This window comes from Pleurodeles waltl, chromosome 1_1 (assembly GCF_031143425.1).
Source record: "Pleurodeles waltl isolate 20211129_DDA chromosome 1_1, aPleWal1.hap1.20221129, whole genome shotgun sequence".
NCBI classification, from domain to species: domain Eukaryota; kingdom Metazoa; phylum Chordata; class Amphibia; order Caudata; family Salamandridae; genus Pleurodeles; species Pleurodeles waltl.
In genome coordinates, this window is record NC_090436.1 from 88502254 (window position 1) to 88517473 (window position 15220).

The 15220-nt window shown below is 43.0% G+C and overlaps 1 protein-coding gene across 2 annotated transcripts in view; it reads left to right on the forward strand.

Moving 5' to 3' along the window:
- KIAA1328 (KIAA1328 ortholog) overlaps positions 1–15220 on the forward strand; it is a 665562-nt gene that overhangs the window by 381192 nt on the left and 269150 nt on the right. For both annotated transcript variants that reach the window (XM_069218089.1, XM_069218177.1), the window contains one exon: positions 2069–2176. In XM_069218089.1, the coding sequence (XP_069074190.1) occupies positions 2069–2176 (108 nt within the window). The remainder of the gene's footprint in view (positions 1–2068; positions 2177–15220) is intronic.

Genomic DNA, 15220 nt, shown 5'->3' on the forward strand with positions numbered 1-15220 from the left:
TTCTTGCATTATTACCAGCTTGTTCGCAAGGAAACACACGTGCACTGTTTTATATAAAACTTTATCCCATTTACCAAATCTACATGTGTTGTGATGTGTCTTTACCTGTGATGTGCCTGATGGATTCTTGGGTACATCACAGGGACTGACTGCAGCCAGGCAACAGTGGGAGTTGGAGGAGAACGGCAGGGGAAGCAAGCTCTGTTGTGGTGGCTGTACTGTATATACTTGTAATTTAAAATGCTTGGAAACGCAGGCTGTGTCATAACACGATCTCAACAACATGTCACGGTTTTTCTTGACTCTGTACAACTGGAAAAATGTAGGTTTTATACCTTTGTGAAATTTAAAATACACTGATTTTGGATTTGCAAGTGCCGGGGGGCTGCCGCCTTACCTCCTCAGGTCTATTCTGACTAATCACTGGAACTGAAGGCAGAGCAGAGTGCCCTGAAAAGAGCTCACTTGTGAAATTTCCCTCATGAAAACAGGGCTTCCACTATGTCTGAACATCAGTTGTCAGTGTTTCTTCGCTGGAATCAAACGTAGCTGCATACGTGCAGAGGAGATATGATTATACATCATGGATCTTAGAAGAATAGGGTAAATTACATTTGCATGGCCCAGACAAGATGAGATGAGAGAACCAGCAACAAGGGAGTGATGAGAATAGGAAACAGATAGATGAATCCCACATATTTTGTCTCATATGAAAGAAATTGGTTTTAGAAACTGTGAAACTGGTCTAAGAACTTCTTCTTAAACAGTCATTGAGGTCCTGGGTGAAAACCTACTTCATCAGCGCTTTCGAGAAGAAGAGACCTCTGGAACCCTCCTTCGCAATTCACGTTGGCAACATACCAGAGTAGAATGATTTGTTTGAGGTATTGAGGTGCGGAAACGAACACAAGATCTCCGTAGTTGGAAAAAAAAAACAGAATATGCGCTAACATCCAAATTGCACTGTGGGTCCTTTTGGCTTTTAACATTTATCCAAATTACTTTTGCATTGAAACTTAATAATTCATCACTATTCAGTTGTATATGATGTATTATTCATTCGTGTTTTCTTCATTAAAACCAATCCTGTTTTTCACCCACCTCCATTCAGCAGAGATTTCTTCTGCTTCCGACAGCCTTAGTGGTTCTTGAAGCAGACTGCGTCTTGAAGTTCGAACAGAGGGAGGTCACGCAACCACTGAATTTAACTCTTTTGACTCCTTCGATCCCGACTACGTGTCTCAAGTAACCCAATTCCTTTCCAGTGGAAACTCCATTGTGCCGGGAACTCTATTTTATTTGACACAGTCTTGTTTTCGTGGATAGCTTAGCACCTCTTCCCATAACGCTAAGAAGCCTAACAAAATCTTGTTAAGCACTCCCAGAGGCCCCTGGTGGATTCACTTACATTCTTCTTGTGAGGACCATCTTCGTTTTTGCTTGCGGTTTCTTCATTTCTGAAGGTACATTCACACAACATGGCTAATGCAAGTCCTAGCAAATGAATCTCTGCTAAATGAATTATTTTACACCTCTGCCCTCTTCTGCACGTGACAGAATGTATTAAAGATATCCTGGCACTGTATATGCAGTGGGTTACAGTGCATTAAAATGAATTTACATTTGTGTTGCATCCTTGTGGGTTTGTGCCTCTGCTGGTGCCTCGATATCCTCATCAATCTAGCACTCCCTCCCTATCTTAGGCATTAACTGTTGTGCATATCTTACTTGCATGTGCAATACAGACCGCCATCTCTTAACAGGAACAATGTGATCATCCGTGATGTTCCTCACCCCGGACCGGTTAGGGCTGCTGGCTGAACTGATGCATCCACTAAAGTGACATTAGGATCAATGTAGAGGACAGATGGTGCCCTCTCAGCCTGTGATGGCTTACCTTACCTTTGCAGTCAAGTTAAACCACTTAAAGGGTAAATATGTCTGTTTAAAAAAATAAAAACAGTCAAGAAATGGTAATGTCTGCATATCAGAGAACTTGTGTAGTGTCTTAATTACTTAGATGGTATCCCATATGGATGTGTTATTACTATATTTATGTTCTTTTTAGGTTTAAGCATCAAAATGCTATTGAAACTGAAATCTTGATCCCCGACGAAGCGTTCGTAAAACAAGGAAGACATACGTCAGTAATGAATGGCCCATGCTCCGGACAAAGGTAATTCATGTTACTCTCCGTCAGATTGGCATTCGAAAATAAAGTGCAAAGTTATTGTATGTTTAGAATGATCATCTGTTTGCACATTAAGAATTGGCTGAAGGTTAGTGGCATGATTGCGGCTAGTTGCAAAAAATTGTGCCTTGTATGTTTAAATGACCAGTGAGTATATTTCAGTGGATTCTTTTAACCCCTTCACTGCTAGCCTTTTCCCCTTCTGTGCAGAGCCTTTTTTTGGCTATTTGGGGCAGTTCGTGCTTAGGCCCTCATAACTTTTTCTCCACATAAGCTACCCACGCCAAATTTGCGTCCTTTTTTTCCCCCAACATCCTAGGGATTCTAGAGGTACCCGGAGTTTGTGGGTTCACTTGGAGGAGACCAAGAAATTAGCCAAAATACAGCAAAGATTTCATTAAAAAAAAAAAAGAAAATGGGGAAAAAGGGCTGCAGAAGGAGGCTTGTGGTTTTTTCCATGAAAATGGTTCAATAAAGGGTTTGCAGTGCTAATATCACCATCTTCACAGCTTTCAGGAACAGGCAGACTTGAATCAGAAAACGAAATTTTTCAACACAATTTTGGCATTTTCCTGGGACATACCCCATTTTTACTATTTTTTGTGCTTTTAGCCTCCTTCCAGTTAGTGACAGAAATGGGCGTGAAACTAATGCTGGATCCCGGACAACTAAACATTTCTAAAAAGTAGACAAAATTCTGAATTCAGCATACAGAAAATAACAGCTGAAATAAAAAAAATATTGAAATTGAGGTGAAAAAGAGAGCCTTTTTTCTCCATTTTTTCCTGCAGTGTCAGATTTTCAAAAGCAATATACCGTTACATCTGCTGGACTCTTCTGGTTGCGGGGATATATACAGCTTGTAGGTTCATCAAGAACTCTAGGTACCCAGAGCCAATAAAGGAGCTGCACCTTGCAATGGGTTTTCATTGTATACCGGGTATACAGCAGTTCATTTGCAGAAATATAAAGAGTGAAAAATAGGTATAAAGGAAACCTTTGTATTTAAAAAATGGGCACAAGATAAGGTGTTGAGAAGCAGTGGTTATTTGCACATCTCTGACTTCCGGGTTCCCCCATTTACTCCCGGTAAAAATGATACCTCATTTGTGCATGTGGGCCAAGTGCCTGTGACAGGGAAGAGACAAAAACATGTCAAATGAGGGGGAACCAAAGCGGGTTCAAAAGGGCAGTTTGAAAACAACCGTTTGTAGGCTAAGTGGGGCAGAATTTTTATCGGTATAGATGCGACAAATCTGTAGGAATTTTGTGGATTCCTGCAGACTCCGGAAGGTTCCATAACAAAAATGTGGGAAAATGTGTGATTTCAAGCAAAGTTGGCTGCACATTTTGGGTAAGAAAGTGGTGTGGGGTGCATGTGAAGCACACCACCATGGACTCACCCAGATGTTTAGTTTTGAGATGTGTCTAGGTATCGTAGATTTTTCTAGATGGCAGCGTCCCAAAGTCCAAAAAGTGCAGCCCTCACTATTCCAAGTGGGACGATTTTGAGAGTTAGACAAGCTCTCATGGCCCAAATGTAAAACCAAAACCCAAACTAATCAAATGCCCTCTTTCTTGCTTTGGGATAAGATGTATTAGTGTGCGGGAAGAGAGCTGAAAGACTGTTACCCTTTCAGTTGGGGTGGGGGCATAACCATGCCCATACTGGTTGGTAGCCACCACCCCACTATATATATATATTTTTTTTTAATTCCCTGGCATCTAGTAGGTTTTCTGCCCCCCTGTGGAGTGGATCGGGGGTAATTGCCCCATCTGCCCACCGGGCGGGCAGAACAACTTTGTCCCCATTTATGTGGGGTGGGGGCATGGCCATAACCTAACCCTTTTAAAAAAAAAAAAAAAATCTTCCACGGTCTCAGGTGGGCTTTCTGCCCCCTTTGGGGGCAGATAGGCCGTACAAAAATAGGCTGATCTGCCCCCAGGGGTGCAGAAATAGCCCTTGCCCAAGGTGCTGTCCCCCCCCCCCCCCCCCCCCCCCCCCAAACAAAAAAAACACACACACCAATCCCTGGTTTCTGCCCCTCCCCCTCTCCCCCCCCCCACCTCCCGGGGCGGAAATGGCCTAAAATAAATTTGCCCCCAGGGGAACGACCCTTGCCTAAGGGGTCACTCCCCTTGCGCGAAATTGGCGCAATTTAAAAAAAAAAAACTGGTGCCTAGTGGTTTCTGCCCCCTTTGGGGGCAGATCGACCTAATAAAAATCCCCATCTGTAAAAAAAGAGAAAAAAAAAGAAACCCTGGTGCCTAGTGGTTTCTGTCCCCCCCAAGGGGGGCAGAAATGGCCTATAATAAATTTCCCCCCTAGGGGAGCGACCCTTGCCTAAGGGGTCACTCCCCACGTGTTAAAAAAAAAAAAAAAAAAAAGTACGACAAAATGGGGAAAAAATTATCCCTGGTGTCTAGAGGTGTCCCCCGGAGGGGGAGGGGGAACAGAAATGGCCTTAAAATAATTTGCACCCCTGGGGAGTGGCCCTTGCCAAAGGAGCCGCTCCCCTTATACATAAATAAAACAAAAAAACAGATCCCTGGTGTCTAGTGGGCATTTCTGCTGCCCAATCGCTTCACCATCAGGCAGCAGAAATGCTCAGAGAGACATCAAAGGAAAGGAAAGGCCTTTAATTTCCATTGATGCCTCTCCTGCTCCCAGCCTGTGATCGGAAGAGAAATGCTTTTGCGTTTCTCTTCTGAGCCGCACTGGGGGCGGCCTCTGATGAGGTCAGCGCAGAATCACGTGCTGACATCATCAGCCGTCACAAGGGGTTTGGGACGGGGAGCAGGGGTGGAAGGGGAAGTGAATCCCCTTCCATCCTGCCCATGGGAGGGTGGTGCCAGGCCATTGGGGGGCGCTTTAGTGCTTCCCCTGAGGGCCCATAGCAGGACGTAACAGTTACGTCCTCGACACCCAAGTGGTGCAAACAAGGACATAACCGTTATGTCCTGGGCACCCAAGGCGTTAAAAGATGTAATATAAAACATGTTCTCAAAACCAACCAATATGTAGCTTGTGGCTCAGAGTTTGTTAGACTTTGCCTACTGAGCTACTTCACTAATTTTTCAACATCTCAAAGTAGTGTAAGGAATTCCCTAACGTTGAATCTGAATAGCATATGGCTGTTGTGGTAGAGAACTAAGCTCATTTATAACCAAGCCCTCGGCATATCTAAAAGTAGAACTACTTTGCTACTTCTTAAACTTCATAGTGATTTTATTGTAATAACTACCCATTTTAAGTGCTGCCATTTCCAAATCATTTTAGATATATTTTTTTTTTATTCCAAATGCTTATCACAAAGCTTTGAAATCCACATTTATATACTCCAGTATAACGTTATTTTGGGTGAGTGTAGCCTATTTGAATCAAACCAATAATATTCAGCTACTGTGGTTGTATGCAACATTAAATAGTCTTTGGCCTGACTCTTCGCCTAATTTATTTTATTGTATCCTGTTTCTTGAGGGACAAGGTGTCTTTTTTCCCAGATACCAACACAATTTCATCAAACTGAATGAACTGCAGTTGGCCCAGTGACAGACCCCTCTCCCTTCCCCATCTGGAGCTGACAGTGGTAAATGAAGCATCACTTCTGGGTTGGGGTGGCCACCTGGGAGTGGTGGAGATCTGAGAACTCTGGTCTCCTGTGGAGTCCCAGCTCCACATTGACCTTCTAGAGCCGAGGGCGATTCACTTGGTTATCGTAAGCCTTCCTCCCATTCATCAAAGGCAGGTTGGTTCAGGAGTTGAGACAACACCATGCTCTGTGGGATTGCAGCAAAAAGGGCAGGGGGTTGTGGACCCTATGCCAGGAGACCCTGCGCCTCTGGACCTGGCTGGAGCGACAAGACATCTCCCTGGTCGCTCATCACCTGGTGGAACCTCTGAATGCCAGGGCGGATGAACTGAGCCGCCTATGCCTTGCGTCTACATCACAAGGTGGCGCAAGAACCTTGGCTCGATCTGTTGTCCACCATAGAGAACGTGCAATGTCAGCACTTCTGCACCATTCTCACTTAGAAATGCATTCTGTTTAGACTGGAGCTCCAGACTCCCGTATGCCTTCCCGCCAATACCACTCCTACCCTGAGTTCTGTAGAAGATCATGACCGACCGGGCTAAGTCATCCAAGTGGCTCCGAACTAGGCAAGGAGAGTTTGGTATCCCAGACTCCTGGCCATGAGCATCTATTCTCAGATTTAGACTGCTCATTTGGGCGAACCTTCTGTTACAGCAACAGGGTACGGTTCTACACTCAAATGTATGCACACTCCACCTTCATGCATGGAGATTGAGCAGTGACCGTTAAATGCCTTTGATCCCAGATCTGCGGAGACATCTTGGCAGTCAGGCATCCCTCGACAAAGACTCTTTATGCCTATCTTTGGGACAAATATGTGGCTGGGTGGTGTTCTCACAAATTTGACCCTTTCTTATTCCGCTTGTCAGAGAGCTTACTATTTGTTTTGTGTTTAGCCTGGAAAGGCCTTGCCCTGGTCACCGTTACAGGTTACCTTTCAGCCATATCTGTGTGGTTACTGAATCACTGTTTAAGTCGCTCATTGTGACTAATTTTCTTAAGGACTTAACATCTGTTCCTGCTTACCCCTTTCATCATGCCACAGTGAGACCTTAATTTGATCCTAATGTTTCTCATGGGCTCATCATTCGAGCCCCTGCAAAGCTGTCCACTCAGACTCCTAACACTCAAGACAGCTCTCTTGTTGTCTAATACATCGGCCGGAGGGACAGCAAGCTTCAAGCTCTGTCAGTTAACCCTACATGTACCAGCTTCTATCCGGACAAACTGGTTCTCCGGACATATGCCTCTTTTCTGACAGAGATGGTCACTCCCTTTCACATTGGGCCAAACCATCATGCTGCCAACATTTTTCATTTCGCATCATCCTTCTAAAGAGGAGGAGAGATTCTACCACCTGGACCTTAAGAGAGCTCTTTCTTTCTTCATCGATCGTACAAAAGAATATTGGGTCAACGATCAGCTCTTCATTGGGTTCACTAGAGCGAAAAAGTCCAACGTGGTGCAGAAAAGGGCTATCTCTCAATGACTGCTACTCACTCTGTATCATGATCTGCTATGCATTCGATAAAAGGCAGCATCCTGAAATCATGAAGGCCCATTCCACCAGGACCAAGACTGCTACCACTGCATTAGCACACAAGAGTACCTGTCCTGGATATCTGTGAAGCAACCATGTGGACTTTTGTTTTTTACATGGCTCTGCTGTTTTGTCGCAGAAATGGTCACAAATAAACTGATGTCAGCGTGCCGAGGTGGTGCTTGTATGGGCAGTGTGATGTCACTTCTGAGGTGGATGACACCAACGCAGAGCCGATCAATGCCACCTACCGGCGCGCAGAGATACTGCTGAAATCTGATGCCTGGGGAATATTCTGTGGTAAGGATTCTGCAGTTAGCTAGTCTTTCCCAGTTAAAAGCGTTCCCAAAGATAAGTTATTTTCCTCTTCACTAAAGATTTCCCACCTAGGGATTTGGAGAAGTTGGTTTATATTGTTTAGAGGACAAGCTTTCAAGTGTGTTTTTTTTCCTCTTGGACAGATTTCAACAGGGCTCTCTTCCAGGGGATCCTCATCAATAGTCATCAGCAATAAATAGTTCCCCCAACTCATGGGGGTCTCAGAGCACTTTTAAAATTAGACATATATGTTTACAGCCCAAAGAAAGGCTAAAAATGGCTTAATCTGATTTAATTTTCATTTTAAAAATGAAGCCAATTACATGAAAATTAGTGTGATAGAAATGTGACCATATAAAATCTTTCACAAACGTTTCTATAAGGAAAGAGAAAGTATGACATTGTTACCAATTAGGCTGCAATGCAGAGCATAGGAGAAAAACTGACTTTGCCTTAAGAACCTCAAAACTCACCCTGCATCCCATCATGCCCCACTGATGACAGTTAGGTTAGTTCATTTTTCCGGCACCTTCAGACAGGATCCTGGGGCACTGAGCTCTGCCTTTCTTGCCAAAATCAATGGGAAATCGTTCCAAAACTTTATATTTAGAGTTTCATTCAGTGTCTATTAACAGAGTAATAGAAGATAGACAGAAGATGAGACTTCACTGATTACTGCAAACAGCTTGAAGGCACTGCTAGATCTTCCAGAGTTAATGGAGAGGGTCAGTCTTCTACCAGAACAACTTATTCTTGCTCCGAGGAATCCCCATAGGTAGATTTAAGGAGAGAAGACATCAGAGGAAGAGACGACCTTCCTATCGACGTTGTAAGCAATAACATTGAAGACTGGCAACCTAAATGTTCACCGTCATTTGGTACAACATCGAGACACCACTCAATGACACAACACCACTCAACAACAAAAGAACCCCGGCACTCGCTGTCGATCAACGTCTAAGTCTCCGCCTTTGGTGTCATGGTCACTGCTGCTGATGTTAAAGTTGTCAAACACCACTGTCAACAACAAAACACAATCTAAACCTATTTCGACAACCAGAACAAGATTGCAATCACCATCAATCCATCTGTCACCAAGATGGCTACAGGAACTTGAGGCAAAAGCAAGTACATGGTACTCCAGGCTCAGATTGTTTCCAGACATACTCACCTTCATGTCAAACTCCTGAAGTGGTATTGTCTGGTACATCATCACTAGGGGATGCAACACCCTACAGATTCTCAACAGGTTTGGTAACATCCCCTAGGCTTTCACCTAGGCTCTCCCCTTCATAATCTCCTTCTGTACCTATAAGCCCACAGAAATGTACAAGTCCATGTTCTCCTTATTCAACACATAGATCTGATAAATGGACCAACCTCGTACAAGATTCAAATCTAGATCTCGAGAAAGGTCTTGTGGAAGGACTAAACCTAGCAGGAGGTCACGGTCTAGACATAGAACACAAGCTCCATCTTTGACAGCTACTTTGAGATCTTCTATCAGAGATTACTCTCCAACTCAGAAAAACACACCTCCAGCAAGTTTGTCACAAGTTGATGACCTTACCACATTTATTGATGTGTTAGTAAGAAGATCAGCAAAATTAAACATTGCAATACCCACTCCTAATACATTGACCTTGGTAATCTTTGAACATTACATTACAGGACATCAAGACCTCTCCTTCCTCTACTTCCTGACCTTTTTGAGCCTACAATGCAGTTATTTTTTATACCTGCAACAATACAATCTGTCCCATCTAAGTTTTTGAAGAAATATAAACCACCTGACCAGGACCCCCTGTCCCTTCAGTCAGACGCTCCACCAGATTCACTAATTGTAACTGCAGCAAGGAGGTCACGCACAATAGTGCCTTCATCTTCCATACCACTGGAAAATGAAAGTAAGAAGATAGATTCTCTGGCAAGGAAAAAGTATGGAACATCAGCCTCTATTATGAAAATGGCCAGTGGTAGTTATGATTGTTCCCTTGAATACTCTTTCCAAAGGTTTACTGACAGACTTCCTAAAAATGACAGACAAGACTTTTAAGAAGTCCCCAGTGGGAGCACGCTGGTCTCAAACCAAATAATTGGGTCAGAAACTGATATATCAGATCTGTCCACTCATGGCTAGTGCCATGGTTTTGCGTTTGATGAAGCTTGTGGCTTATGGCAACAGGTCTTGACCTGAGGTGCAACAAAGAATCCTGGACTCACTATTCTCAGGAAATACACTTTTTGTATCACACATGGATAATGAAATGTCGTATTAAAAAAAATGAGTTGGATACATTGAAAGCTAGAGGCTTAGAAAAGAGGAAAGAATATAGGAGATACAGGTGCTATGACAGATAACACTACCCTCGGAGCAAACCCCTCTTTGGCCTTATCAACAGCAACATAGGCCATCTTCCCACCAACATAAGACTTGTAGAAAGGACAGGAGCACAACTTCAGCAACCCACAGACACTGGGAAGCCTCCCATGAAGCAGTGATTCTCTTCTTCCCCCAGTTCTTTTAGTCACTACAGTATGGGGAAGCATTATAGCACAATTTAAAGAATGGCTTCTTATAATTGCAGACAAGTAAGTCTTGAATATCGTTCAGAATGGATAGTCTCTTCATTTTGAGTCCCCTCCTCCATCTGTGCCTCCATCAAAAACATCTGCCTATCAACAAGACCTATTGCAAAATGAGGTCATTATCTTTACTGAATCAATCAAGCAATCAAGGATTTTTAGAGTGCACTAATCACCCATTAGGGTCTCAAGTCGCTTGGGGGGGGGGGGGGGGGGGGGGGGGTTAGAGCTACTGGTCGTAGACCCATGTCTTGAGGCATTTCCTGAATGTCAAGAGGTCTTGGGTCTGGCGAAGATGGAGCGGTAGGGAATTCCAGGTCTTGGCGGCTAGGTGAGAGAAGGATCTTCCTCTGGCGGTGGTGCGGTGGATGCGGGGGAAGGAGGCGAGGGCGAGGCTGGCGGAGCGAAGAACAATTCAGTGGCGGAGGTTGCTTTTCATCAAAAAGGATTGGGAATTTATTCCCAGTACTGTCTGGTTTGATTAAAAAGGACCAAAAGAAGAATTCAGACCCTATCCTCAACTTCAGAATACTGAACAAGTACATAGGAAAAACAAATCAGGGTGCCTGCATTATACCGGATCTACCCTCAGCTACATCAGAGAGACTGGATGTGTCTAATACATCATCAAGATGCCTACTTCCACATTCCAATAATATCACAACATTAAAGGTCTTCAGATTTATAGTAGGCTCAAGATAATAACCCACCCCACTTTTCCTCCGAAGGTGGTTTCAGATTTTTATATTAACCAAAACATATCTTTGCCTATTGTTTCCTAATCTGTTAAATCCAGCGGAGAGATCTCTGCATTCTCTAGACGTAAAAAGTTCTGAAATTCTGTCTAGACAAAATGGATATATCAAAGACAATTGAATCTGCTTTTCATAAGTTCCAGTAAACACAGGTTTAGCTTCATCAAAGCAGTCCATTTCTAGATGGATAGTTTTCTGTATACTTGCTAGTCAAACAGTCCCTATCCTGGTAGACTTAAAGCACATTGTACACCGGGAAAAGCTGCTACTATAAAGCCCTTCTTCGAAACATTGTCAAGATTCAGTTTATACCTGAAATTTGGGGTAAACTGTGTAGTCTTTACCCTCGGCTGGGCACATGTTTTGCAGTGGCTACTTTATAAAGGCCTTTGGAGAGGTTAATAGGATGGTCTTGCTATTCTATTCAGTGCATATGACTACGGATGAGGATCCCCTGGAAGAGAAAGAAAAGTTACTCACCTGTAATCCTAGTTCTCTTCCCTGGGAATCATTATCAAAGTCATAAGTGTGGGAAAACGGGGCTGATTGCAGAAGCCCCTACACTTTTTGCCCCTATATTTAGCTGATACTGGTGGCTATTGACTCTGACTGTGTCCTGGGCACTGCTAACCATTCCCAGGGCCAGTGCTTTGTGTAAAATAGTATATGCAAATTAGACCAAATTATAATTGCTCCTACCTATACGTCCCTAGTATATGGTAGGGCATGTAGGTTTAGGGACCCTTGGGTGCACTGCTCTTGTCCCTGGTGTCATTGTAAAGGCAGGCCTGCCTTGCTGGCTGCTTTTAAGTTACAATTACCCCAAATTTGACTTTGGAATTAAAAGTACTTCCAAAGTCTCAAACTACTTTATTCTTGCATGTACGTCACCCCTAAGGTCTGCCCTCAGTGCCCACAGATGTTTTATAAGCCCTTGTGAGAGAAAAACAGCCAAATTCATTTTTCCCATTGTAGTCAATAGGCTAACATTTAGAGGCTTTATTTTAAAATAATAAAGTTTTATTTCCAATAGAGATGAGCGAAATATATCACACTTGGTACCAAATGAAATGTTATAATAAATCGAACAACTTGCCAACTAGCACAGGGAAAAGTTTTGAGAACTCTTTCTGTAAGTTACAAAATTCAGCCCTGTAGGCCCCTTTCCTCATTGGTCAGTCTGAGCCAAGCTACCCTAATGAGGTGTGAAGTGTCCTGGGCTGAGATAAAGGAAGCATCTGGTGGGTTGAAAATTGCTGCAGCAGATGGCAGAGCAGGATGGGGAAAAGTAGTCAAACTGGTCTTTAAAAGAGGGAAAGCCACTTGGGACATAAACTGGACCTCTCCCATTTCCTTTCCCCCCAGACAGATGGGAGCCCCACTGATTAGATAAGGAGAAGAGGACTCGAAGGGGAGTGTTAAGGGAGACTTAACTAAGCCAGATCTAACCTCCATGGGTGCATTTTTGCCGTCTTAGATTTCTAGAGAACATTGCTTTCTGGAATTGATTTTTGCCACACTTCACAAGAAGTGGTCAAACCAGACGGTGGTGGCCTGCACCCCATTGGATAGGAGCACCCACTGCTTCCCACCCTAGGAGCAAGGATAAATATGGCAGAGCTGCCCTACAATTCAGATCCCTGTTGAAAGAAGATACTGGAGAAGGACTGCCCTGCTAAACCCCTGGTTTGCACCTGAAGGACTGCTCCCACAATGACTACACCAGCTGCACACTTTGGGTGTCACCAAGAAAAGGATTTTGTTATAAGCTACAGGTACAAAGGAGTTGACCGTAGTCCCCTGCATCAAGTTCTGCTAGAAGAGCCCAACCAACCAGCATCCAGTGGCCATTTGAGGATTCTGACCAGGTGCATTCTAGAAACTGTAGTCCCAACTTCCAAGGAGCAACCCAGAGCTTCTGGAACCTTGAATCAAGTTTATGGACACTTCAAGGACCCATGAAGGACCTCTGGAAGAAGATCCAGAAGTTTGGAGACGTTTAGAGCAACTGTTGTAAAAAGCTCTATGAGTTGAAGTGGTGCATTGGGGGAGTTGTAATACCAGACCCCAAGAGGCAAACCAGAGCCTCTGAACCCTTGGCAGGGCTGTGGACCACCTTCCTGAATCAAGAAACACTTCAGAAAGTGCATGTAAAAGTGTTACATCATGGGTGGCCTGATCTCTAGACTTTGTTCCAGTCCAGTGCAACCTTTTTAACCCTTTGAGCGCTATTTGCTTCTAAGCACTAGTTTTACTTTTGATCTTTGAAAGTTTATATCTCTGGTTCCCTATATTATATTTTTGTTGTTTTGGTGTCATTTTAAAGATAACACAATATTCCCTTCTTTATAAATTGGTGTCAGATTTTCATTGTGTTTGTCTTACCTATTTTTGTTGATATTAAATGCTTTGCACACCTGTCTCCTAAGTCAAACCTAACTGCTTGTGGGCTAAGCTACTAAGGGTTGAGCAAGGATTAATTGATTGAGACCTTGACTGGGCCTAGTGGGGGTTGTGGCCTATTGCTAAGTGTAGGTAACTACCTGCCCTTACCAATAACCTACTTTCCAACAATAAGCAACCCTCCCACCTCCCCGGGCAAGAAGTACTACAGCTTTCATTAATTTTCACCCAAGATACTCTGGTTTTCATAAAAATTACCTGGCCTGACCTTGTCACCTGTGTGGCATAATGGGATGTAGGGTTTGTGTGAGGTTCCTAAAGGCACAGTGCCTGTTTTCTCTCCTACACTTTGCATTGCAGTCTATTGACAAACATTGTGACACATTCCCTTTCATTTTACTTTTTTTAAAAATTTGTGAAAAATATAAAAGTTGTGTAAGATTTTTTATGATAAATTTTCTATCAGTGACTAATTGTTATGTAAATGGCTTATTTTTTAAAATGGACAATGAAATGTAATTTTTAGCCTTTCTTTAGGCTACAAATTGATATATAGTGTACTTCTGTACAAAGTTAGACATGTATATTTTTAAAAGTACTCAAGGATCGCCACGCAGGACTATTTAGTGCTTATGACTTTGTGGATTTTTCTTGAAAAGAGCTAGGATTACAGATGAATAACTTTTCCTTTGAGGAATTTCAACCTTCTAAAGAACAAGAGCAAGGGAACTAAAGAGTTACTGAACAATCAACCTTGACTAGTTGCAAGTTATTTTTTTTGCCTCCAGAACAAATTGGATCCATTCAAAAGTATAAAGAAATTTTCAGAGAAAAGCTGTGTTTATCTCACCCAAGTGTTTCAACAGTAGTGAGAGTTACCCAAGACCAAAGAAGGAGAATATTATAAAATATTTAATGCACTGTCAATTATCGACTGAGGCTGACTTTATATGAGGAGAATCATACAAAAAGTGGTAGTACAAAAACATTTTAAAATTAAAGTCTGAAACAAGACAGCGAATCAAAATAATTTCCTCTGGTCCCGGACGTCTGTCTTCTGCTTTAAATTGCATTTTTCCTCCTTTCTCTGTGAATGTCTAGTTTGGGACAAACCAACCATATCTGTGTTTGAGTGGATTCCTTTTGTCTGTGTGTGTGTATATTTCAGCTACTTCTTCTTTTGAGTTAAAAAAAAAAAACAAGTCCACAGACTTTCAATTGACCCGTGACCAAGGAGAGTGTGCTCCAAATCCCATTGAGATTGGTGCTGCTTAAAGCACTCATTTGCATCTGCAAAGGTCTGTGGACTTGATTTTTGACCTTAAAACAAGAGTTTGCTGTGAGATGCTCGTACATATATATGTGTTCAAGTTACCACTTTCCGCTTGCAAAATTCAGCCGCCCTAGGTGTCTCACCATATAGACCATCCATTATTGAGGCTCCATAAAAATGTGTATAACTTCCTTAATTATTCTACGGACACCATAACACAGGAAGTCAACACTTTTCGGCAAACACCTTCAACCATGCCAACCTGTTTGCATTTTGCATTTGACTTATACAGTCCTTCTTTCATTACGGATCTGCTGTCAATACAACCACCAGACCACTAACCTTCTGGTTTAACCCCTTCGCTGCCAGGCCTTTTCCCCCTCCTGTGCCAAGCCTTTTTTTGGCTATTTGGGGCAGTTCGCACTTAGGCCCTCATAACTTTTTGTCCACATAAGCTACCCACGCCAAATTTGCGTCCTTTTTTCCAACATTCTAGGGATTCTAGAGGTACCCAGACTTTGTGGGTTCCCCAGAAGGAGGCCAAGAAATTAGCCAAAA